General features: G+C 43.1%; 1 protein-coding gene across 29 annotated transcripts in view; it reads left to right on the top strand.

Annotated features, from left to right (window-relative positions):
* PTK2 (protein tyrosine kinase 2) overlaps window positions 1-23,110 on the top strand; it is a 353,655-nt gene extending 330,545 nt beyond the window's left edge. For all 29 annotated transcript variants that reach the window (XM_074387211.1, XM_039464853.2, XM_039464846.2 and 26 more), the window contains 5 exons: window positions 5,663-5,702; window positions 6,696-6,802; window positions 12,330-12,485; window positions 16,823-16,903; window positions 21,831-23,110. In XM_074387211.1, coding sequence (XP_074243312.1) covers window positions 5,663-5,702; window positions 6,696-6,802; window positions 12,330-12,485; window positions 16,823-16,903; window positions 21,831-22,043 — 597 coding nt within the window. In that variant the 3' untranslated portion in view covers window positions 22,044-23,110. The remainder of the gene's footprint in view (window positions 1-5,662; window positions 5,703-6,695; window positions 6,803-12,329; window positions 12,486-16,822; window positions 16,904-21,830) is intronic.
* The last annotated feature ends 799 nt before the right edge of the window (window positions 23,111-23,909 follow it).

Here is a 23,909-nt window from a genome sequence, read left to right as displayed (position 1 = left end):
GTTCAAGCGATTCTCTTGCCTCAGCCTTCCAAGTAGCTAGGATTACAGGTCCCCACCTAATTTTTGTATTTTTAGTAGAGATGGGGTTTCACCATGTTAGCCAGGCTGGTCTCGAACTCATAACCTCCATTGATCCACCCACCTTGGCCTCCCAAAGTGCTGAGATTACAGGTATGAGCCACCATGCCCAGCCAAATGTAAGATCTTAATCTTACTAATTTGAGCAAACCAACCCCAAATTTCTACCAGTAGATGTCTGTTTAAGTTAAATGCAGATTTCCTTAAACACTTGTCTGTGCTTGTCAGGTAGCAGACTTATGGAGTTAACGTTTTACCCTGATAAGGGTGAAACTACTGAGTTGACTTCTAGTCATACGTGTAGTAAGGTAACTGTAAACAATTAGCTTAAAATCTTGCAAACATTTTTTCTGTAAAAAATAGCACCCAGTCAGGTGCAGCAGCCAACATTCTTTAGTTCATGAGCAAGAAAGTTGCATTATCAGCCATTTAACATTTCCATACATTGAGCTCCTTCCTTATGTTGAAGAGACTAATGCATAACACGCAGTTAGTCCGAAATTCTTAAGGAGGAGTGAGAATTGGTGTGAAATAAGTCCTATTCAAGATACTAGCTAATATTTAGAAGATTGCTAACTGGAAATTTGTTGGATGAGGAAAATTCTTTGTGTTTCAGTGTGTGGCACATAAAAGGTACTCAGAAAAAATGTGAATTTGTTAATTAATCAAACCTGGATAGAAGGATTATGCAGAAATGCTTTATTAATAAGAACTTGTGGCCAGGCCTGGTGGCTGACGCCTGTAATTCCAGCACTTTGGGAGGCTGAGGCGGGTGGATCACATGAGGGTCAGGAGTTCGAGACCAGCCTGGCCAACATGGTGAAACCCTGTCTCAAATAAAAGTACAAAAAAAATTAGCTGGGCTTGGTAGCACGTACCTGCAATCCCAGCTACATGGGAGGCTCAGACAGGATAATTGCTTGACCCAGGAGGCAGAGGTTGCAGTGAGCCAAGATCACGCCACTAGACTCCAGCCTGGGCGAAAAGAGCCAAACTCTGTCTTAAAAAAGAAGAACTTGTAAAACAATCAGGTGACACATAATGGGCCCACCTAAGATCTCAGTTTGCTTTGTGCTGGTGGAGGCAATACTAATAGTAAGTAGTGCTAGCTGAGGACCTGCTTAGTACTGCAAGGTGCTGTGTCACATCACTCCTGACACATTGGGTGCTGTCGTCATTCACATTTCACAAGTCAGTAGACCAAGACTCAAAGAAAACTTGCCTAAGTGCCCCCATTTATGCACATACAGCCAGCCTGGCTCAGCAGACTTCGACTTCACTCACTCCCTTTGTGGGGACTGTTAACACACTATAACCATTTCTAATTTTTTTTCTCTTTTGTGCTTTCCTCAAGATAATCATTTGGTTTTGGCCCCATTTCTTGAAACACTCCAGCTTTAACACTTTTGAAAATGTGCCACAGCTTCAGGGAGAACTTTTTGACTAGAAAGCAATGTAGATGATAAATGGGTGTGAACTAGTTAATAAACATTAATAACTGGCTACTGGAAAATTGATCCCATTAGTGTGCCTAAAAAGCAAAAACCTATTTAGACTGTAATATACAGGTTGACAGCATACTGATTTTGTGATTACAGCCTAGTTGTCTCATTAGGTAAGTGTTACTAGCTTCAGCTTACAAATGGAAAAACCAAAGCTCCTCACAGTTCTGTGACTTTTCCAAAGTAAACAGCTGGTTCCTCGCAGAACTATGCATGAGGCCTACCTCCACGTACTCATCCTGTCAGACCTCTGAAGCAGGGTCTCTCCTTTTCTGTACCTGAGTTCCCAAGCAGGTTATACATGATCACACAGTGGCTGGATTACTCTGGGATGTTTTGAGAATAGGATTTTCTGGTTCATCAAACTTTGTTACAGGAGTATCAACCAGAAAGTTCTTTGTATTTAAACCTTTTAATATGAGCATGGGGGCTGGGCGTGGTGGCTCATGCCTGTAATCCCAGCACTTTGGAAGACCAGGTCAGGATGGGTGGATCATGAGATCAGGAGATTGAGACCATCCTGGCTTACATGGTAAAATCTTGTTTCTCCTAAAAATACAAAAATGAGTTGGGCATGGTGGCATGCGCATGTAATCCCAGCAACTGAGGAGGTGGAAGCAGGAGAATAATTTGAACCTGGGAGGCGGAGGTTGTAGTGAGTCGAGATTACGCCACTGCACTGCAGCCTGGGCAACAGAGTGAGACTCGTCTCAAAAAAAAAAAAAAAAAAAAAAAAAAGCATGGGTTTTACTGCCTGAAGCAGTGAGTATAGCACAGCCAGTAGACACTGTTGTTAAAAGTATTGGCCCGTTTTCACCATTCCCTGCTGTCACACCTCTCTAGCTGTCTGATCACCTCGCTGTTCCTCACCCAATGGGTTTTCCCTACTGGAGCTCTTCCCTTTCCAAGCTGCTTTTCTCCCAAGTTGCTAGAAGGCTTCCCTTTCAGAGACCACTTTCTTAGAAGGCCTGACCTTCCTACTTAAAACTGCAGCTTTGGTCTGGAGTAATATCTCATGTCTGTAATCCCAGAACTTGGGGAGGCCAAGGTGGGTGGATCACTTAAGCTCAAGAGTTTGAGATCAGCTTGGGTAACATGGCGAAACCTCGTCTCTAGAAAAAATATAAAAACCAGCCAGATGTGGTGGTGTGCACCTGTGGTCCCAGCTCCCAACTACTCAGGAGGCTGAGGCAGGAGGATCACTTGAGCCCAGGAAGTCCAGGCTACAGTGAACTGAGATCACACCACAGCACTGCAGCCTAGGTGACAAGAGTAATACCCTGTCTCAAAAAAATAAAACTAAGGGCTGGGTGTGGTGGCTCACTCCTGTAATCCCAGCACTTTGGGAGGCCCAGTTGGGTGGATCACTTAAGGCCAGGAGTTTGAGGCCAGCCTGGCCAACGTGGTAAAACCCCATTTCTACCAGAAATACAAAACACTAGCCAGGCATCATGGTGAGCTCTTGTAATCCCAGCTACTTTGGAGGCTGAGACAGGAGAATCACTTGAACCTGGGAGGCAGAGGTTGCAGTGAGCCAAGACTGCGCTGCTGCAGTCCAGCCTGGGCAACAGAGTGAGTTTCCATCACTAAATCAGTCAGTTGATCAAAACCAAAAAATCTGCAACTCCTCTCCTTCTATCCCAGCCATCTCCTTGCTTCGTGGGACACAGCTTCTCCAAACAGAACACAGAATATACTAATAGATTTTCATTGTTTATTATCTGTCTCCCTCCACTGCATTGTTAGCTGTTAGCTCCCCAGGCAGGATCTTTGTTTTATACTTAGAACAGTGCCTGGAACAAAGCAGGTATTCAGTAACTGTTCATTGAACAAATGAATGATATGAAAAGGATACATAAAGTAGGAAGTGCTACACAAAAATAAGTTGACATGGTTTCATTCTTTAGACCTTCAAGCTCTGAGAGTTTTGCACGTCTTTAGAATCAGAGGTGTTAAATGACATTGAAAACAACTTGATTGTGTGAGGGAGGAACAATTTTAATTGTGTTTTCTATTTTTATACCCTTTGTATCTTAAAGAAGTGGTTCTCTTCTCAGTAGAAAGTAAAGTGCCTTAACTTATATCTATTAACCGATTCATTATTTTTTTTAATGATCTGTGATTTTCTTTCTAATTATCTTAAGTCTTAAGATCACACATAATTTTTTAAGTTGTGTGTATCTCCTCTACTTTAATCCTTTTAAGTTGGCAAAAGCACCATTCCCAGTCACAAATACTCGGCAGTTCTACAGTTTTATTTCTGAATGGCTGTTTAAAGACAATCGTAAATTACAACTTAGTTTGAATTAGATTGTAAAGAATTCCAAGAGTGAAGTTTAATTGGCTGCTATTTTAAAAGAATGTGATCTTATAGATTATCTGTAGAATTAGCCAGTTCATTATTTTAAAGTAAGCAAGAAAAGTCTTTCTTTTCACAAGTAGAACGTAGTTCCGAAAAGATTGTTTTCCATGTAGTTAGCCTCAGAAAGACTATTTTAAGTGCAGTTTCAGGTAAGACAACTTGAAGGAGAACTGGTGTTAAGGAAAACTTTATCCTGTCCCTGGGACAGAAGTTCTGGGCTGGCTTTGGCTTCTCTGGCGTGGCCTGAACTGGTAGAGATACAGCAACAGGTCCTGACACACATAGTGCTTTGGGGATGATGACAGTATAGGCCCCTGGGTATCTACACACCCAGTGCTATCAAGCCTCTTTCCATCACTGTTCTGGTTGTATCTCTTTGTGGTAGGCATAGTTGGGAGTTTGGGCAGAAAGGATACAGACACTGGGAAGTCCTGGGATTTGAAACCCTTTAGTTAGAGGCAAACTGAAAACATCCATATAAGAACATTTCAAATTTTTCTCATTTGTATAAATTTAAGGGGCATAAGTGCAGGTTTTTTTTACATGTATATATTGTTTAGTGTGAATTCTAGGCTTTTAGTATAACCATCACCCAAACAGTGTACATTGTGCCTATTAAGTAATTTCTTATCACTGTCTCCTCCTACTCTTCCAGGTCCCCAATGACTATTCCATACTCTTAGGTACATGTGTATGCATTATTTATCTTCCATTAAAGAGAGCATGCAGGATTTGACTTTCTGTTTGTAAGTTGTTTCACTTAAGATAATGGCCTACACATTGCTGCATCCATCCAAAATTGCTGCAAAATACATGATTATATTCTTTTTTTTTTTTTTTTTGGAGACAGAGTCTTGCTCTGTTGCCCAGGCTGGAGTGTAGTGGCACAACTTCAGCTCACTGCAATCTCCACCTTCTTGGTTCAAGAGATCTGTCCTGCCTCAGCCTCCCAAGTAGCTGGGACTATAGGCACAAGCCACCACAACTAGCTAATTTTTGTATTTTTAGTAGTGACAGGGTTTCGCCATGTTGGCCAGGCTGGTCTCAAACTCCTGACCTCAAGTTAGCCACCTGCCTCGGCCTCCCAAAGTGCTGGGATTACAGGCTTAAGCCATCATGCTTGGCTGATTATATTCTTTTTTATGGCTAAATAGTATTCCATTGTATACATACATCACATTTTCTTTAACCAGACATTCATTGAGGGACACATAGGTTGATTCCATATCTTGGATATTGGGAATAGTGCCATGATAAAGATAGAAGTGCAGATATCTTTTTGATACAATGATTTATTTTCCTTTGGGTATATACCCAGTCATGGGATTGCTGGATTTAATGGTAGTTCTCTTTTGAGTTCTTTGATAAGTAGTTCTATTTTGAGTTCTTTGAGTTCATTTTCCATAGAAGTTGCACTAATCTACCTTCTCCTCAGCTGTTTAAGAACACTTTAAATGGGTTATGACCACCATGTTTGTGGTTCCAGAGTGTCCCATGCTTGCTTCTCTCAACAGTCCTTTCCACACATCCTACTAGCATCGTTTGCTTACTTGCCTGATCCCCCACCCCATCTGGGACCTTATGCAGAATCCTGTCTTGTTCATTTTGATACTCAGCGTCTAGCCTAGAAGTTCAAGGGGATGGATAGACTGGTGGGAAAGAGACGTCATTACCCCATTGTAAATACCAGTGCATTGACTGAACTTTTCTTTTCCTACAGATTGGAAACCAACATATATATCAGCCTGTGGGTAAACCAGGTAAAGAAGAAAAGAATTGGGCAGAGAGGAGTTAGTTTAATATGATGAAAGCAGATTTTGAATGTATATGGTGTCATAGCTTTGGAATACCCCCATGATTATTTGAGTTTTCCCTACACAGACCACAGCAAGTATGATGTTTACCACATTCAGCTCATGACTAGAGTATTGGGGAAAAGAATTTGTTGGTATAATGCTTCAGAAATAACCTCCTTATGGTTGCTGTGAGCCACTGCACTCCAGTCCGGGCAACAGAGCAACACTCGGGCTCACTTAGAATGCAAGATTGGTGTCATCTGTAAGAACACCAGTAGGCATTTATTCAGGAGTAGTTTCTTTCTTTCTTTTTTTGGAGACAGAGTCTTACTCTGTCACCTAGGCTGGAGTACAGTGGCTCAATCTTGGCTCGTTGCAACCTCTGCCTCCTGGGTTCAAGCAATTCTTCTGCCTCAGCCTCCCAAGCAGCTGGGACTATAGGCCCACACTACCATGGCTGGCTTATTTTCTTTCTTTCCTTTTTTTTTTTTTTTTTTGAGACGGAGTTTTGCTCTTGTTGCCCAGCTGGGCACAATCTTGGCTCACTGCACCCACCACCTCCCAGGTTCAAGCAATTCTCCTGCCTCAACCTCCCAAATAGCTGGGACTACAGGCACCCGCCACCACGCCCAGCTAATTTTTATATTTTTGGTAGGGATGGGGTTTCACCATGTTGGCCAGGTTGGTGTCAAACTCCTCAGCTCAGGTGATCCATCCATCTTGGCCTCCCACAGTGCTGGAATTACAGGCATGAGCCACTATGCCCAGCCTTTTTTGTATTTTAGTAGAAATAGAGTTGCACCATGTTGCACAGGCTAGACTCAAACTCCTGAGCTCAGGGAATCTGCCCACCTCGGCCTCCCAAAGTACTAGGATTACAGGTATGAGCCACTACACCTGACCTTCTTTCTCTTTCTTAATGCACATGACTTAAGGGGAATCATTCTCTCTCACCAGATCCTGCAGCTCCACCAAAGAAACCACCTCGCCCTGGAGCCCCCGGTCACCTGGGAAGCCTTGCCAGCCTCAGCAGCCCTGGGGACAGCTACAACGAGGGTGTCAAGGTGGGCATCTGAGCCTGTATAGCACATTCTGCTTGCAGGATTTGTGGAGTCCTCTAGTACTCAGTTGACTGTGTTCATGTTGTAGAGTGGAGATGGTGCAGAGACTAGAACAGTGCAGAGTGGAACTGCAGCGAGACCCAGGAGTCAATTGGTCTGTTTCTAAACCCCTCTGAGAGTCAGGGAAAAGTTTGATGCAAACATTTTCTTGTCCATTTTTCTCTCAGTGTGAGAGATTTTAGGAACTCAGTCAGATTCTGATTTTCTATGTACATTTTTCTCTGATTAGACAGAATGTTTTCTTTAAAATGCTGGATTGCTTCTGGTTTTAAAAAATTAATTAAACCAGGTAAGTGAGGACTTTCTGTAGGCTCCAAGTTTATAAGTGTGGCTTCATGGAAAACTTCATTATTTTCCATTTAGAGTTAGAATTGGATTTGTAAAAGTAATGTGTGCTGAGTAGAGCCATCCTCAGACCAAGGGGAGTGTTTGACTTGGGAACGAACCACTATAAGCTTCCAAATTTGGCAGTCAGAAATCAGGTGCTGCCTGCCCCGATGGATATGCAGCTGGAACTGTTGTTGTCTGTGACTCTCCTGGGTCCCCACCAGCCCCCACCAAGTGCTGGAGCCTCTAGAACGGCAGCCTTCTTCCCTGGGAGATCTGAAGAAGGAGGCTGTCCTCTTCTAGCCTGGTTCCTGTAAGGAGATGGGATCTTTTTACTTTCCACTTAAGATAACAAATTACTTCTCAAAATAGACCCTGTTTCTTAATTCTGATAATACCTTTTTTTTACATTTTAATATCTTTACTAAAATTGGGATGGTGTTTTGGTTTAATTGGCAGCATTTTTTTTCTAGCTTAGTGGTGCATTAAAAAATGATGTATCTTTGGCCAGGCGCGGTAGCTGATGCCTATAATCCCAGCACTTTGGGAGTCCAAGGTGGGCAGATCATGAGGTCAGGAGTTCGAGATCAGCCTAGTCAACATGGTAAAATTCCGTCTCTACTAAAAGTACAAAAAATTTGCCAGGTGTGGTGGAACGCACCTGTAATCCCAGGTATTCGGGAGGCTAAGGCAGGAGAATTGCTTGAACACAGGAGGAAAAGGTTGCAGTGAGCTGAAAGCATGCCATTGCACTCCAGCCTGGCGGACAGAGCAAGACTCCATCTTGAGGAAACAAACAAACAAAAATGATGCATCTTAAAGTGGGAGACATCTTAAAATCTGATAAATATCATAGCAGGTTAAGATAAACTTTGCTTACCAATAACCACCATTTATTGAGTGTCTTCCCTTTGCCAAATGCTGGGGCAGACCTTTTTCTTGTATTGTCATTTCTCATGTCAACCTCACAGGATCAGTGGTGGTATCATTTCTCAGATGATCAAGGTTCACAGAGTTAAGTAGTGCATTGAAGGCGCTTGGCCGCAGGCCTGGCTGAGCATAGACTTCACTCAAAGGCTCTCACCTCCAAAGCTGAAGCTTAGTTAGATGTAGATATATTGTTGTCTTCTCAGACTCATCAGAGAGTTAGTCCAGGGTAAGAGAAGATGTCATCTCCAGGCCTAGAGTGATAGCCTGCAGCTTAGAGGGCACAGGTTTGCCAGTGTCCGTTGAGAAGGTGACCAGAGGGTGAATGAGCAGCCACTGGCACAAACTAGCCTGCTCTCTGTGACCATAGTCAGAGTACCCACTGGTCCCCAGAGTTCATGCCAGTGGCTTGTAAGCGCCTGGGAATCTGGAGCTTCCCCAGCTCACTAGACCCTCAATCCCCAGGATACCTTCTGGCAGTTCGATTAAGGACACACTCAGTCTTCTTCAGGGAAAATTGAGGAAGGACACACCCTTCCCAATATTGGCTTATTTCAATAAATTTCTAAAAAGGAACCAGGCATGGTGGCACACCCCTACAGTCCCAGCTATGTATTTGGGAGGCTAAGCAAGGAGGATCACTTCAGCCCAGCAGTGTGAATCTGACCTGAGCAACATAATGAGACCCCATCTCTTTCAAAAAAGAAAAGGGGACAGAATGAGATTAATGAGTTGTTTCTCATTTTCATAATCCAAAAGAGCAGACTTTCAAAATGGCTTGCATTATAATGAAAAACCAACTTTCAAGGTAGATCAGGTACCACCTTAGAATTCTGACATGCGCTTATGTTTCAGAGCTGGAATAACATAATGAATACCTAGAATTAGGAATACTCTCAATGTAAGGGATAAAGCAGATTGAAATCTTGATGAAAATAATATGTGTACTTAAAATATATTAAGTAAAGATTTTTAAATAATGTGAAATATGTGTTCCTATCTCTTCATTGTCTGCTTGGTAGAGGTCATTGAATCCATCCTAAAAGAACAGTATTGGTCTAATACTGAAATGCAGCCAGGCACAGTGGCTCACACCTGTGATTCCAGCACTTTGAGAGGCCAAGGCAGGTGGATTTCTTGAGACGAAGAATACCAACCAGACCAGCCTGGCCAACACAGTGAAACTCTGTCTCTACTAAAAATATAAAAATTAGCTCTGCATAGTCGCATGAGCCTGTAGTTCAGCTGCTCAGGAGGCTGAGGCACAAGAATCACTTGAATCCAGGAGGCAGTGGTTGTGGGTAAGCTGAGGTCACACTACTGCACTCCAGCCTGGGCGACAGAGCAAAACTCTGTCTTAAACAACAACAATAATAACTGATAGTAAAATACTTACCTTTATATATAACTAAAATAATTCATCCAAATAACATTTAGCCAAAATCAGTCTCAGTTTTTCCTAGGTAGCATTGCATTTTGGTTCTTAACTATCTGAGTCTGTAAGTATCAACCTAAGTGGTTGGGATTGACTACATCTATAGAGAGTTTATCATCAGCTGCCTGCCAAGCTCCAGATTATAGGAAACCAATAGGATGTCTTTCCAAACAGCTTCTGCTTCTGGAATGTCACTGTGAATGGTCACTAGAAGCATTATGACAGTGCCCTTCTACCACAAGATTGGGCAAAGGGCAAAGTACAAAAGAACAGAAGCTTTAAACAAGTTACAACCTCCCTAGACTTATAGAATTGTCTATTTCTTTTTGAAGAAACTCATGCTATGTCACCCTCCTCAAGAAGCCCTGTGCCTTTTTGTGTTGATGCAGTTTGAACTGGCACATAATCCTATGAAGTTACACAGAAGACTGCACTGTGACTCTCTGTGCAGAAAATACAGGCAATCATCTCTTGGAAATGATGTGGTTATATAGTAAGACAATCCTGACTTGAGCTTTAGAGAAAACATATTAAAATAAAACTGCTCAGTTTAAAGTAGTAGAACCTAATCATAAGAATCAGCTCAAAAGAGGGATTTTTGTTCTACTTTTGTTTTTAAAATAAGCTCCCAATGTATTTTTTTTTTTTAAAGTTGGGGTTTCACCATGTTGGTCAGGCTAGTGTTGAACTCCCGACCTCAGGTGATCCGCCCACCTTGGCCTCCAAAGTGCTTGGATTACAGGTGCGAGCCACTATGCCCGTATGCCTGGCCCCCTTTTTTTTTTTTTTTTTTTCTTTTTGGTGTTTTTTCTTTTCTGAGACGCAGTCTCGCTCTGTTGCTCAGGCTGGAGTGCAGTGGCATAGTCTCGGCTCACTGCAACATCCACCTCCCAGGTTCAAACAGCTCTCCTGCCTCAACCTCCCGAGTAGCTGGGATTACAGGCATGCACCAACATGCCCGGCTAATTTTTGTATTCTTAGTAGAGACGGAGTTTCACCATGGTGGCCAGGCTGGGCCTAATATCTTTCAATGCAGCCCAAGTCAGGAATCTTTATGATGGCAGTATAGCTAGATGATGAAGTAGATTCCCAAGGATGTTGCGGCACCAGGCTTAGGAATTGAGGCTGCTGCAGTTTTTCCTGAATCTCTGAGAATTCAGATGGGCAGTTTTCAGTAATTAAAACCATTGGTCCTCCTCCTCCTTTCTTTTTGAAGAGCCCTAATTCTGTTTATCTTGCACTGCTGCTGGATTGTTCCTCAGGCTTTGCATGTTCCCTGCATTTGTTTTGTAACTGAGCATGGTGCATGGCAGACCTCTCTATGCAGTGTGCTGGGGCAGTGAGCAGGTGGCACAGTAGCCACACCCTGGCAACAGTGAGTGAGAGCTGGTGGGCAGGCTTGGAAACTAGCTCCTTTTTGTTCTGCTCATGTGTTTTTATGGGGGATTTGTCTGATGCCTTTATTAATATTGTTTTTCTTTTTTCCCTTTCTCTGATAAATTCCTTTAACTTTTCCTCACCTTCCGTTCGACAATAGCCATGGAGGGTAAGCACATTGTGTCTTTGTGTGTCTGTCCAGCTTGCTCTATCGCACCCGGCTCTCTGCATGTAATCTTGGACTGAAAAGCAGGAAGCTCAAGCAGAAGGGCACTTCGGCCTGGTTTGTCACCTGTCACGACTGACAGATGCCAAAAGTAGTGTTTATGTTTGCAAGAGAATGAGATATGCACATGTTTGCAGTAAATGAATTGTTCTTGTGCTTTTCTATCTCATACACAGACTTTGCTACCTGGGCAAAAGCACCCAAGGGTTCAGAAATGGGAACTTGTATTTAGACTGAGCACTGGCAGTGGGTTCCTGATTGAACTATATGTACTATAAGTTAGTCTTTTTTTAAAAAGTGTATATATACACCATTTAATGTCTGGTATAAGTCTAACCAACTGGAATTTTTAAAATACTAAAGGTTTTCCAAAGGTCCTCGTGTTATTCCACCTTCAGCACTCAAGTTATCTTAGTTAACATTTGTTGATGTCTCTTCTCTGCCCAGGCCCTAGGTGGACATTAGCATCTGTGGCCTCATCTTCCCTCATCACCATTGCCTGAGTGAGAGAGCTGAGGCTTTATAAGCATGGGCCCAGGTGCTTTCCAGCAGTTATCACAGAGCTGGCTGAAACCGGGGTTCTCTGGCAGGGAAGCTCCTGGTGACGCCACTGCTGCTTTGATTTCAATCACGACCTGCAAACAGATCTCTTGTCCCTTAGAGCGCATTTCTGTGTCAGCTTTTTATAACTACAAAGAACATATTTCCATTAGGTAGCTGAGGGCAGCTAAGCTGAGCCATACAGTTTTCACTGCAGAATTCAAACTAAGTGGAAGTCCTTATAGTCTTCTTGTAGAATGTTTGACTCTTTAGCCAAATAGGTAATTTTCTCTAAAATTCAGTAAATCCTCAGATGGATTATTCTCTCGTGGTGAGTGATTTTGGGATGCGGGGACATTGAATCACATCTCTGAAAGAATCTGGGGTTTTTAGTATAATGTGTATGATTCCATCTCATTTCCTTTAACTGAGCTCAAAGTCAGAAAAAAGAATTGCCTGATTTTTCACTTGGAGGAATTATCTTTACCATCATTCTTAATCTGAGCTATATCCTGTATACACAAGAAAATCAATGACCTGCAATCTGCTTTGATCTCTAAGACCCTCTCTGGCTTCATTGTGGTGATCTCATGCCATCTGCTGGAGAGAAGAAAAATTACTGGCTTTTGTGTTGTCAGCTTCAGCCCCAGGAAATCAGCCCCCCTCCTACTGCCAACCTGGACCGGTCAAATGATAAGGTGTATGAGAATGTGACGGGCCTGGTGAAAGCTGTCATCGAGATGTCCAGTAAAATCCAGCCGGCCCCACCAGAGGAATATGTCCCTATGGTGAAGGTAAAACACAGTCACATTATGTACTGGCAAAAATGTTCTTGTTTCTTGGGAGCTATGGTGCCAGTTGATAGATGGCTGTAGATGCCCCCCAATCCAAAGGCAGTGCTGATGTTTTAGAAGGTCTTTGCAAAGGCACTGTACAGCAGCAGTGTTAGTGAGAACCACATTTATTCTGAATTGCCGTTCCCATCTTGTTTTCTTCTGTCAGTCAACACTAGGCTGGGAGTGACTTGAAGCAGAACAGTCTTAATAATTATCACTCACTGGCTGAGTTGTAAAAATAAAAGTAAAAATTAATAATCACACATAAAGTGTACAGTAAAGAGAAAGCTGCAGAAGCATGCTTATAGTATGATGCCATTTATGTAAAGCTGAAAAACATGCAAAATAATCCTATGTAAGACTTAGGGAGATGTGGTTACATTGTTAGAGTGCAGAGACAAGTAGACGAATGATGACTATCAAATTCAGATCCTGTACCTCTAAGGAGGAGCCAGTTAAAGAAAGATACTGGCTGGGAGAATTTATCTGTGGTGTTTTTTGGTTTTTGTTTTGTCTTGTTTTTTAGATGGAGTCTCGCTCTGTCACCCAGGCTAGAGTGCAGTGGTGCAATCTTGGCTCACTGCAACCTCCACCCCCCAGCTTCAAGCAGTTCTCTGCCCCAGCCTCCTGAGTAGCTGGGATTACAAGCACCTGCCACCACACCCAGCTAATTTTTGTATTTTTAGTAGAGTTGGGGTTTCAACATGTTGGCCAGGCTGATCTTGAACTCCTGACCTTGTGATCTACCCATCTCAGCCTCCCAAAGTTCTGGGATTACAGATGTGAGCCACCGCACCCAGCCCTGAATTGTTTCTCTTAAGTTGAAGGTTGGGTATGTAGGTGTGCATTGAATTTTCTTCTAAAAAGAGTAAAAAGAAATAAAAATATGCCAGTAAACTGATGTTTTGCAAATCGTGTTCAAAGGAGGGGGATTCTAAGAACCAGTGACAAGTATTCTGTGAAAAAGGATAGTAGTGGCCAGTTGTGGTAACTCAGGCCTGTAATCCCAGCACTTTGGGAGGCCAAGGCGGGTGAACCCCTTGAGGTCAGGAATTCAAGACCAGCCTGACCAACATGGTAAAACCCCCATGTCTAAAAAAAAAAAGAAAAAGAAAAAGGGTACTAGGTCCAAGAAAAGTCATTAATGGCTTCTATTAAAGAGTACAGACTGGCATCTTGGGAGCATAGAGGTATCCTGTAGTTCAGAGTGTGGTCAAACTTTGCTCTAAGCCAGTGTTTCTGAAATTTGCTCATACTTTTTTTTCATTGTAGTAAAATAGACATAACATAAAACTGCCATCTTAACCATTTTTAAGCATACATTTCATAGGCATTAAGTACATTCACATTGTTATGCCACCATCAGCACCATCCATCTCCATAACCCTTTCCTTGCAAAACTGAAACTCTGTACACTTGAAACAACACTCCTGTTTTCCCCCTTCCCTAGCCTCTGGCAACTCCTACTTTCTGTCTCTATGAATTGACTGCCCTAGGTACCTCTCATAAGTAGAATCATACTGTATTTGTCTTTTGTGACTGACTTATTTCACTCAGCATAGTAGCTCAGAGTTCATCCATGTTGTAGCATGTGTCAGAATTTTCTTCCTTTTTGAGGCTGAGTGATAAATATTCCGCTGTATGTCTGTCCCACATTTTGCTTGTTTACTCACCTGTCACAGGTCACTTGGGGTGCTTCCATCCTCCAGTGATCATGAATAATGCTGCGATGAACACGGGTGTGCAGATGTCTCTTTGAGACCCTGCTTTCACTTCTTTGGGTATATACTCAGAATTGCTGGATCATTGGTAATTCTATTTTTAATTTTTGAAGAGCCCCCGTTTCGTTTTTCATAGCAACTGCACCATGTTACATTACCACCAACAGTGCGTAAGGGTTTCAGTTTCTCCATATTGTCACCAAACCTTGTTATTTATTTATTTATTTTTTTTAAGACAGAGTTTCACTCTTGTTACCCAGGCTGGAGTTTAATGGCGTGATCTCAGCTCACCACAGCCTCCGCCTCCTGGGTTCAGGCAATTCTCCTGCCTCAGCCTCCTGAGTAGCTGGGATTACAGGCACGCACCACCATGCCCAGCTAATTTTTTGTATTTTTAGTAGAGACGGGGTTTCACCATGTTGACCAGGATGGTCTCGATCTCTTGACCTCGTGATCCACCCGCCTCGGCCTCCCAAAGTGCTGGGATTACAGGCTTGAGCCACCGCACCCGGCCCAAACCTTATTTTCTAGGGGGTTGTTTTGGGGCTTGGGGTTTTGGATATGTCTTTTTAAAAAAAAATAATTGTCATCTAATGGATGTGAAGTTTATCTATGTGTGGTTTTAATTTGCATACAGGTGTTAAACATCTGTTTGGTTTTTGAGCATAAATGTCTACTCAAGGGTTTTTTCTCTTTTTTAAAATCCTACTGTATTTTGTTACTGAGTTGTAGAAACCTACACCTTTTTTGTTTGTTTGTTTGTTTGCTTTGAGGTGAAGTATCACTCTGTTGCCCTAGCTGGAGTGCAGAGGCACGATCTTGTCTCACTGCAAACTCCACTTCCTGAGTTCTTGCAATTCTCCTGCCTCCTGAATAGCTGGGACTACAGGTGCATGCCGTCACGCCTGACTATTTCGTGTTTTAGTAGAGACGGGGTTTCACCGTGTTGCCCAGGCTGGTCTCGAACTCCTGAGCTCAGGCAATCCCCCGGCCTCTGCCTCCCAAAGAGCTGGGATTATAGGCGTGAGCCACCGTGCCAGGCCACAACTGTTTTTTTCCTTTCTTTTCTTTTCTTTTCTTTCCCCTCTCCTCTCCTCTCCCCTCCTCTCCTCTCCCCTCCCCTCCCCTCCCCTCCCCTCCCCTCTCTTTTCTGTCTTCTTTCTTCCTTCTTCCTTCTTCCTTCTTCCTTCTTCCTTCTTTCTTCTTTCTTTTTTCTTTTTTCTTTTTTCTTTTTTCTTTTTTCTTTTCAGATAGAGTCTCATTCTCTCGCCCAGGCTCCCAGGCTGGAGCACAGTGGCATGATCCGGTTCACTGCAACCTCTGCCTCCCAGGTTCAAGCAATTTTCCTGCCTCCCGAGTAGCTGGGACTGCAGGCATGCACCACTATGCCTGACTAATTTTTGTATTTTTAGTAAAGACAAGGTTTCACCATGTTCTCTAGGCTGGTCTCGAACTCCTGACCTCATGTGATCCGCCTGCCTCATCCTCCCAAAGTTCTGGCGTTACAGGCGGGACTCTAGACGTTACATGCCCAGCCCCTACAACTGTTGTTTAGTGTACCTATTAGCAGTCTTTGCAACACCTTCTTATAAACCATCAATGTAGAAAAAGCTGCTTGAAAGTTGTAATGTTTCATGGAAAGCACAGTTGATCCTTTCTGGTTTGTTTTTTTAACTGTATTACATAACAGATTTAACCAAAGTTAAAGGATGAACTTGTATTAACTCACAGCCAAATTTAAACAAAAAACTGAACAGTAGATGAAAGCATTAAGAATTTCGTACATATTAAGATTTTATATGATGATTTTATGGACACTACCTCTTTAACCATATTACTTTGGCCAAATGACATTGTTTCTGTATGCCGATCCAATTATAAGTAACTATTATTTTCTTACTGGTTTTATTCATATTACATGTAGTTTGATGTCTTGGTCATTAAATATTTGATCCTCATAAGAATGACAGCAATGAAAATTTGAATTTTAAATTTTATTGTTTTAAATCATACTTAGACCCTTTTTGTTACAACTCAGAAGTGGCAGGGAGGAATGTTTCTGCTCAGTGTCCGTAAGAGATGAGGACCAAAGCAAGACTGCCCCCTTGCACCTGGGGCAGTGATGTCATCTCTTGCCAGTCTCATGAGGTGTTTGAAAGTACATGGGTGAGAACACACTCAGTGAACACACCTGGGGAAAATGTGTTCCCCTTTATCCTAACCTGTGTTGACAGAGTTGGCGTGTTGGAGCCAGGAGGGTGGTAAATCTGCTTGGAAGGAGTAGATGAGAAGAAAAAATCCTGCTTTCCACCTTCAGCATCTATGTGACCTTTCTTATGTTAGCTTCTGTTCTTCAACTGGCTCCTTAGGGTATTAGAGCAATGAATAGTCAGATCTAAATCTTTTGGGAGAAAAAGGAGCCTCATAACTTACAAGATAGGGCTCAGCACTAAGAAAAAGAAATACAGAAGTTTCCCTTGAAGCTAGTGGAAAGGAAATTTAAAAATATATAAATGAAAGGCATAAAAATCTTTTGTGTGTGTTCTAATATTGGTTGTGATTCTTGTCTGTTAGGAAGTCGGCTTGGCCCTGAGGACGTTATTGGCCACTGTGGATGAGACCATTCCCCTCCTACCAGCCAGCACCCACCGAGAGGTAGGGCACAATCTTTCCCTTGCAGCCTTCTGTGACAGCACTGGTTGGGGACACATTCAGGGATGCCTTTGGTGCTAAAGGCAGCTCCTCAGTCTGTGGCCGACAGAGACTTGGACTGCTCTACAGGTGATGACCTTCCCTGTAACACTGACCCCAGCCAGGACCGGGCTGTTCATTCTGGGGCATAGGGGTGGTATGGAGCAGTTGCCACTCAAATTCCAGACCCTGGGACTTCCTGCTGCCAGCCCACTGCAGAGCCACTGTGCGAGGTCCTCACCTGAGGTACATGTGGCTCTGAGCAGTGGATGAGGAAGGCAAACGGGAAACTGCTGCTGGTGCCATGATCCTCAAAGGTAGGGGAGCACTTACATGAATGGGGTGGCCTTCGTGCCTGGTCTCCTTCTTGAAATTCTCCTTAAAAATAGTTGAGTTTTCGAGTGATCCTGGTTTTCCATTTGAAATAGTAATAAAAAAATCTGTTTTAGCCAGGTATGGTAGCTGACGCCTATAATCCCACCACTTCGGGAGGCCAAGGCAGGAGGATGGCCTAAGGCCTGGAGTTCAAGACAACGCAGTAGACCCTGTCTCTACAAAAAAAATTAATAAATAAAATTGTCTTTAAAAATTTCTTTTAGGCCGGGCGCGGTGGCTCAAGCCTGTAATCCCAGCACTTTGGGAGGCCGAGGCGGGTGGATCACGAGGTCGAGAGATCGAGACCATCCTGGTCAACATGGTGAAACCCCGTCTCTACTAAAAATACAAAACATTAGCTGGGCATGGTGGCGCGTGCCTGTAATCCCAGCTACTCAGGAGGCTGAGGCAGGAGAATTGCTTGAACCCAGGAGGCGGAGGTTGCGGTGAGCCAGGATTGCGCCATTGCACTCCAGCCTGGGTAACAAGAGCGAAACTCCGTCTCAAAACAAAACCAAAACTAAAACAAAAAAAAAAATTTTCTTTTAAATTAGTAAGTGTCTTTAAGAGGCTTCTTAAGAGCTGAGTATGGTGGCTCACCCCTGTAATCCCAACACTTTGGCCAGCTGAGGTGAGAGGATGGCTTCAAGCCAGTTCATGACCAGCCTGGGCAACAAAATGAGATTCTGTCTTCACAAAAACTAAAAAAAAAAAAAAAAAAAAATAGCTGTGTGCAGTAGCTACTCAGGAGACTGAAGTGGGATGATCACTTGAGCCCAGGAGTTTCAGGCTGTGGTGAGTTAGGATCAAGCCGCTGTACTCTATCCTGGGTGACAGGGCAAAATCCTGTCTCAAAAAAAATTTTTTAAGGAATCAAAGTTGACCCCAAATACTGTAGCTCAGTAACAGTAATCATCTTTGCCACTATTTGGCAATTTTGCTTCATTTATATGACCACCAAGTGAAAAGAAGCACCTGCATTTGTTTTAGTGTCTTTGAGCCTAGGGTGTGCACTCTGCAGTTGGGATTGACAAACACAGGAGGGGTGCGTCCCTACTTACCAGAATCCAGGATCTGCAGGCTTCAGCCTAGCACACACCCCTTGTTTGTTCTTTTTATTTTGAAATCATTTGACTTAGAAGAAAATTAAAAGATTAATACAGAGAATTCCCACATTTCCTTTATGAGTTTCACAGCCTTTTAACGTGTCAGCACATTGTCATTCCTGCTCCATGCTATGTGTGTATGCACATCACTTCCTGCTTCTGAGCAGCTTGAAAGTGGCTGCATATCTCATGCCCTCTTCCCCTTTAAGATTTCCACTTAAAGGCCGGGCGCGGTGGCTCAAGCCTGTAATCCCAGCACTTTGGGAGGCCGAGGCGGGTGGATCACAAGGTCAAGAGATCGAGACCATCCTGGTCAACATGGTAAAACCCCATCTCTACTAAAAATACAAAACATTAGCTGGGCATGGTGGCGCGTGCCTGTAATCCTAGCTACTCAGGAGGCTGAGGCAGGAGAATTGCCTGAACCCAGGAGGAGGAGGTTGCGGTGAGCCGAGATCGCGCCATTGCACTCCAGCCTGGGTAACAAGAGCGAAACTCCGTCTCAAAAAAAAAAGATTTCCACTTAGACATTTCTCATAACAAGGCCATTGTCCTACATAACCACCACACAGTCACCACATTCTGGACCTTGAACATGATGCAGTGCACTGTCCCACTCTGCAGGTCGGTTGTCTCTGTAGCACTTTTCCCTCACCGGCAAGAGCCAGGCCAGGATCACACGATGCACGTGGTGTTGTTTTCTTCAGCCTCCTTTCATCTGAAATGGCTCCTCAGCCTTTTTTTGTCTTTCAAGACATTGACCTTTTTGGCAAACACAGGCTCAGTTATTTTATAGAGTATTCTTAAAGTTCAGTTGAGGGATATTCTATGAAAATTTGTTTCTTACTGATGAGACTGAGGTTTTGTATCTCCAGTCAGGAATATGACCTAAGTAATGTTGAATCGTTCTCAACATCATAACAAGAAAGACGCACCATGTCCAGGGGATGTTCCACTTGATGAACTGGAGATTGACTTCTGGTGGATGGTTGGATACAACTCCTGTTGGTGATTCCTTTGTAAATGCGTTGATTCACATGCATAAACCCTTTAACTCATTTTTGAAAAGGCTTCTCTGACTGATGTCATAGCGTAACTTCACATTCCCTGCCAAATGGGGTTCTCCCACTTCACTGGGCTCTGATTGCTTTCCATGACAAGCTCAATTTTGCCCCAAAGTGGAGAAGTTCCATATACCAGAAGCAAGAAAATGGTGTCCTAACAAGTGGATATTTTAGTGGGACTATTTGTCAACACCCATTCTAGCTGATAAAGCCTAAAGTAATCTTTCCATCTCCCTTGATTCTAATACACAGATTGCTCTCCTGTATACATTTTTTTTAATTATTAATTTTTTTTTTTTTTTTTGAGACAGGGTCTCTGTCACCCAGGCTGGAATGTAGTGACTCCATCACAGGTCACTATAACCTCCAACTCCTGAGCTCAAGTGATCTTCCTGCTTCAGCCTTCTACGCAGCCGGAATTACAGTTATATACCACCACACCTACTTAATTCTTTATTATTATTATTATTATTATTTTGTAGAGACAGGGTTTTACTGTGTTGCTCCAGCTGGTCTCAAATTCCTGCCTCAGGCCATCCTCGTCCCTCAGCCTCCCAAAGTGCTGGGGTTACAGGCATGCGCCACCACACCTGGCCTTAAATTATTTTTGAAGAGAAAGGCCTGTCTTTGATCCTGCATCTGCCTTTTACTGCTCTCTTGTAAAAGAGAGCAAGTGCATGGTGGTGTCACTGCCCATGGAAGCACACAAGGAAGGCACTCTACTCTCTCCCCACTCTATACTATGAGTAAAACCAGGTCGGCCGGGCGCGGTGGCTCAGCCTGTAATCCCAGCAATTTGGGAGGCTGAGGCAGGTGGATCACGAGGTCAAGAGATCGAGACCATCCCGGTCAACATGGTAAAACCCCGTCTCTACTAAAAATACAAAAAATTAGCTGGGCATGGTGGCGTGTGACTGTAATCCCAGCTACTCAGGAGGCTGAGGCAGGAGAATTGCCTGAACCCAGGAGGCGGAGGTTGCGGTGAGCCGAGATCGCGCCATTGCACTCCAACCTGGGGTAACAAGAGCGAAACTCCGTCTCAAAAAAAAAAAAAAAAAAAAACAGGTCTTCCTTCCTGTGTCCACACCAAGTGTCTTGTACATAATAGGTCCTCCATAAGTGATAAAAGAGCAAATGGATACATCATCATTGGTTGAAGAAACAGATAAGAAGCATTGTGAGACTTTCCCATGCAAAGCATTCCAGTCCTGTAGACTGCTTCTACCATTGCTGCCCTGACTCTATGTGTGTGGGGGGAGGGGGGTGGGGAGGGGTGGGGGGGTGTGCACACATGCACATAACAGGCTCTGGCTCTGTCACCTAGGCTGGAGTGCAGTGGCACAGTCTTGGCTCACTATAACTTCATCTTCCAGGCTCAAGCCATCCTCCCCGCTCAGGCTCCTGAGTAGCTGGGAATACAGGCGCACACCACCATATCCAGCTAACTTTTTGTATTGTTTTGTAGAGTTGGGGTTTTGCCATGTTACCCAGGCTGGTCTTAAACTTTTGAGCTCAAGCCATCTGCCCAGCTCAGCCTGCCAGAGTGCTGAGATTTTACAGGAGTGAGCCACTGTGCGCTGCCACCATCCTTAAAGCATTTTTTGCATAGCCAGGGAATGTCTTAAAATAGAGTTCGCATAGTAGAAAGCACAAGACCGGAAGTCAGGATGGAGACTTTTGTCCTGGCTTGACTCCGTGGCCTTCAGCATGTCTTACGTATCTCAGTTGCCCACTCTGTGATGTGAGAGTGTTTGGAATAGATGGTCTCTGAGGTTCTGACAGCTTCTGTGGCAGATCACTGAGATTAATAAAGTCTAAATAGTGAACGCAAATGGAGACTAAGTCAGTCATGCTGTCAGGGAAGGCTCTGAATGGAAGCTATAAGACACTGAATCTGCATGTGTGAGTGGACATGCACCCGCAGGCACACTGTAATGGCCAAATTTCTAAAGTAAGTAAAAAATTTAAATTAAAAAAATGATGTCAAATTGAATGATACAAAAAAAATTTTTTTTAGTGCATGAATGTGGTGTGGGAAGTTAAAAAAAAATTTGATGACTGATTTTTACATTGCGTTGCTTCTAAGGAAGAGTTATTTGCAGGAAATAAAGTTTTCTTCTCACGGAGGCACCGAAAGAAAGGCTTGTAAAAATTCCCTGAAAAGTTCACTGGTACACAGCTAGTGGCATGTGCCTGTGTTCCCAGCTACTGGGAAGGCTAAGGCAGAAAGATTGCTTTGAGCCCGAGTTTGAGGGAAGCTTTGACAACATAGTGAGAACCTCTTTCTAAAGAAGAAAAAAAAAATTCATTGGAAACAGTTCTCCTGACCTATCTCTTGTCTTTCAGATTGAGATGGCACAGAAACTATTGAACTCTGACCTGGGTGAGCTCATCAACAAGATGAAACTGGCCCAGCAGTATGTCATGACCAGCCTCCAGCAAGAGTACAAAAAGCAAATGCTGACTGCTGCTCACGCCCTGGCTGTGGATGCCAAAAACTTACTCGATGTCATTGACCAAGCAAGACTGAAAATGCTTGGGCAGACAAGACCTCACTGAGCCTCCCCTGGGAACATGTCTTGCTACCCTCTTTTGAAGATGTTCTCTAGCCTTCCACCAGCAGTGAGGAGTTAACCTTGTGTCCTCGGTCGCCAGCACTTACAGCTCCAACTCTTTTGAATGACCATCTGGTTGAAAATCTTTCTCATAAAAGTGTAACCACACTTTGATTTGGGTTCATTTTTTGTTTTGTTTATTTTCAATCATGATCGTCAGAAAAGTCCGGGATCCAAAATGTGGCATTTTCTAAGAATCAAAATTGTACGTAAGCTTTTAAGCATCATGAAGAGCAGTTTATGTTCACATTAAGATATGTTTGAATGGGATGGCCAAGGGGTGACATCTTAATTCCTAAACTACCTTAGCTGCATAGTGGAAGAGGAGAGCATGAAGTAAAGAATTCCAGGAAACCCAAGAGGCTGAGAATTCTTCTGTCTACCGTAGAATTATTATCCAGACTGGAATTTTCATTTGTTAGAACACCCTTCAGTTGCAATATGCTAATCCCATTTTACAAAGAAAGAATATAAAAGCTCTATTTTGAAGACTTGAGTTATTTCAGAAAAAAACTACAGCCCTTTTTGTCTTACCTGCCTTTTACTTTCGTGTGGATATGTGAAGCATTTGGTCGGGAACTAGCTGTAGAACACAACTAAAAACTCTGGTCTTTTTTTCACAGAATAATGTGCCAGTTTTTTGTAGCAATGTTATTTCTCTTGGAAGCAGAAATGCTTTATACCAGAGCACCTCCAAACCGCAATGAGGAGAAGTTCTGGAACCATCCCCTTTTTCCATTTTTATATAATTTATAAAGAAAGATTAAAGCCATGTTGACTATTTTACAGCCACTGGAGTTAACTAACCCTTCCTTGTATCTGTCTTCCCAGGAGAGAATGAAGCAAAACAGGAATTTGGTTTTCTTTTGATGTCCAGTTACACCATCCATTCTGTTAATTTTGAAAAAATATACCCTCCCTTTAGTTTGTTGGGGGATATAAATTATTCTCAGGAAGAATATAATGAACTGTACAGTTACTTTGACCTATTAAAAAGGTGTTACCAGTAAAGTTCTTGTTGTAATACCCTTTCTTTTGGTTGGCTTTCTTCAGATGGCTTTTTTTCAGGTGATTTGTCAGATAAGATAACATACAGGGGAGCTCCCAATAATTATCAGGAAGGCTCTCACTATTGGTTTCTTTTTTATTATTATTATTAATCTTCTAAAGAAATCAAGGATGTTACCACAGAATGGTAGCCTGGGGTAAGTTAACCTTTTCATTCTATCGTCAGCTATTAAATGCAGAGCCCAGGATGGAAGTAGCAGTGTGCTCTTCAATGAAAGAACTCCCTTTGCAAGGTCTCAGTATCACACTCACTTAGAGTCAACGTGCAGTTCACCTGTCACGGGAATTGTTAGCATCTCCCAGGCTCACCCTAGTCTTGCTAGAATCTCTGTGAGCCACAGAGCAGAGATTAAATAGAATTGGGATCTCTAGCACTAGGTACTCAAGAGGCTCCCAAGGGAGGGATTTGAGAGAATTTTTTCCAGGTAAATACATACTCTTGTGTATAAAAGTAAATGTCAAGGGAATGTCATCCTTAAGAGTTTTTTCTTAATTTTTAGCACTCTTGGGTCTCTTGCATTTCCATTTCCTTGTGTTTGAAGCGGTGATTAGTGAGGGTTAGCTAAGTCCAATGTAAATGGAAAAGTGCTCTACATACCTTGTAAGGGACTTTGATGTCAGACCTGCCCAGTGCACTCAGAGGTTTAGGAGCATCTGCCACCTCCACCAGTAGCACTCAAAGCAAACTGACACCCAGACTGTCTGCAGACATTGCCATAGGTCCCCAGGGGAAGGAAGGACA

This window comes from Saimiri boliviensis, chromosome 15 (assembly GCF_048565385.1).
Source record: "Saimiri boliviensis isolate mSaiBol1 chromosome 15, mSaiBol1.pri, whole genome shotgun sequence".
Classification (NCBI taxonomy): Eukaryota; Metazoa; Chordata; class Mammalia; order Primates; family Cebidae; genus Saimiri; species Saimiri boliviensis.
This window is presented reverse-complemented; position numbering and strand designations above follow the sequence as displayed.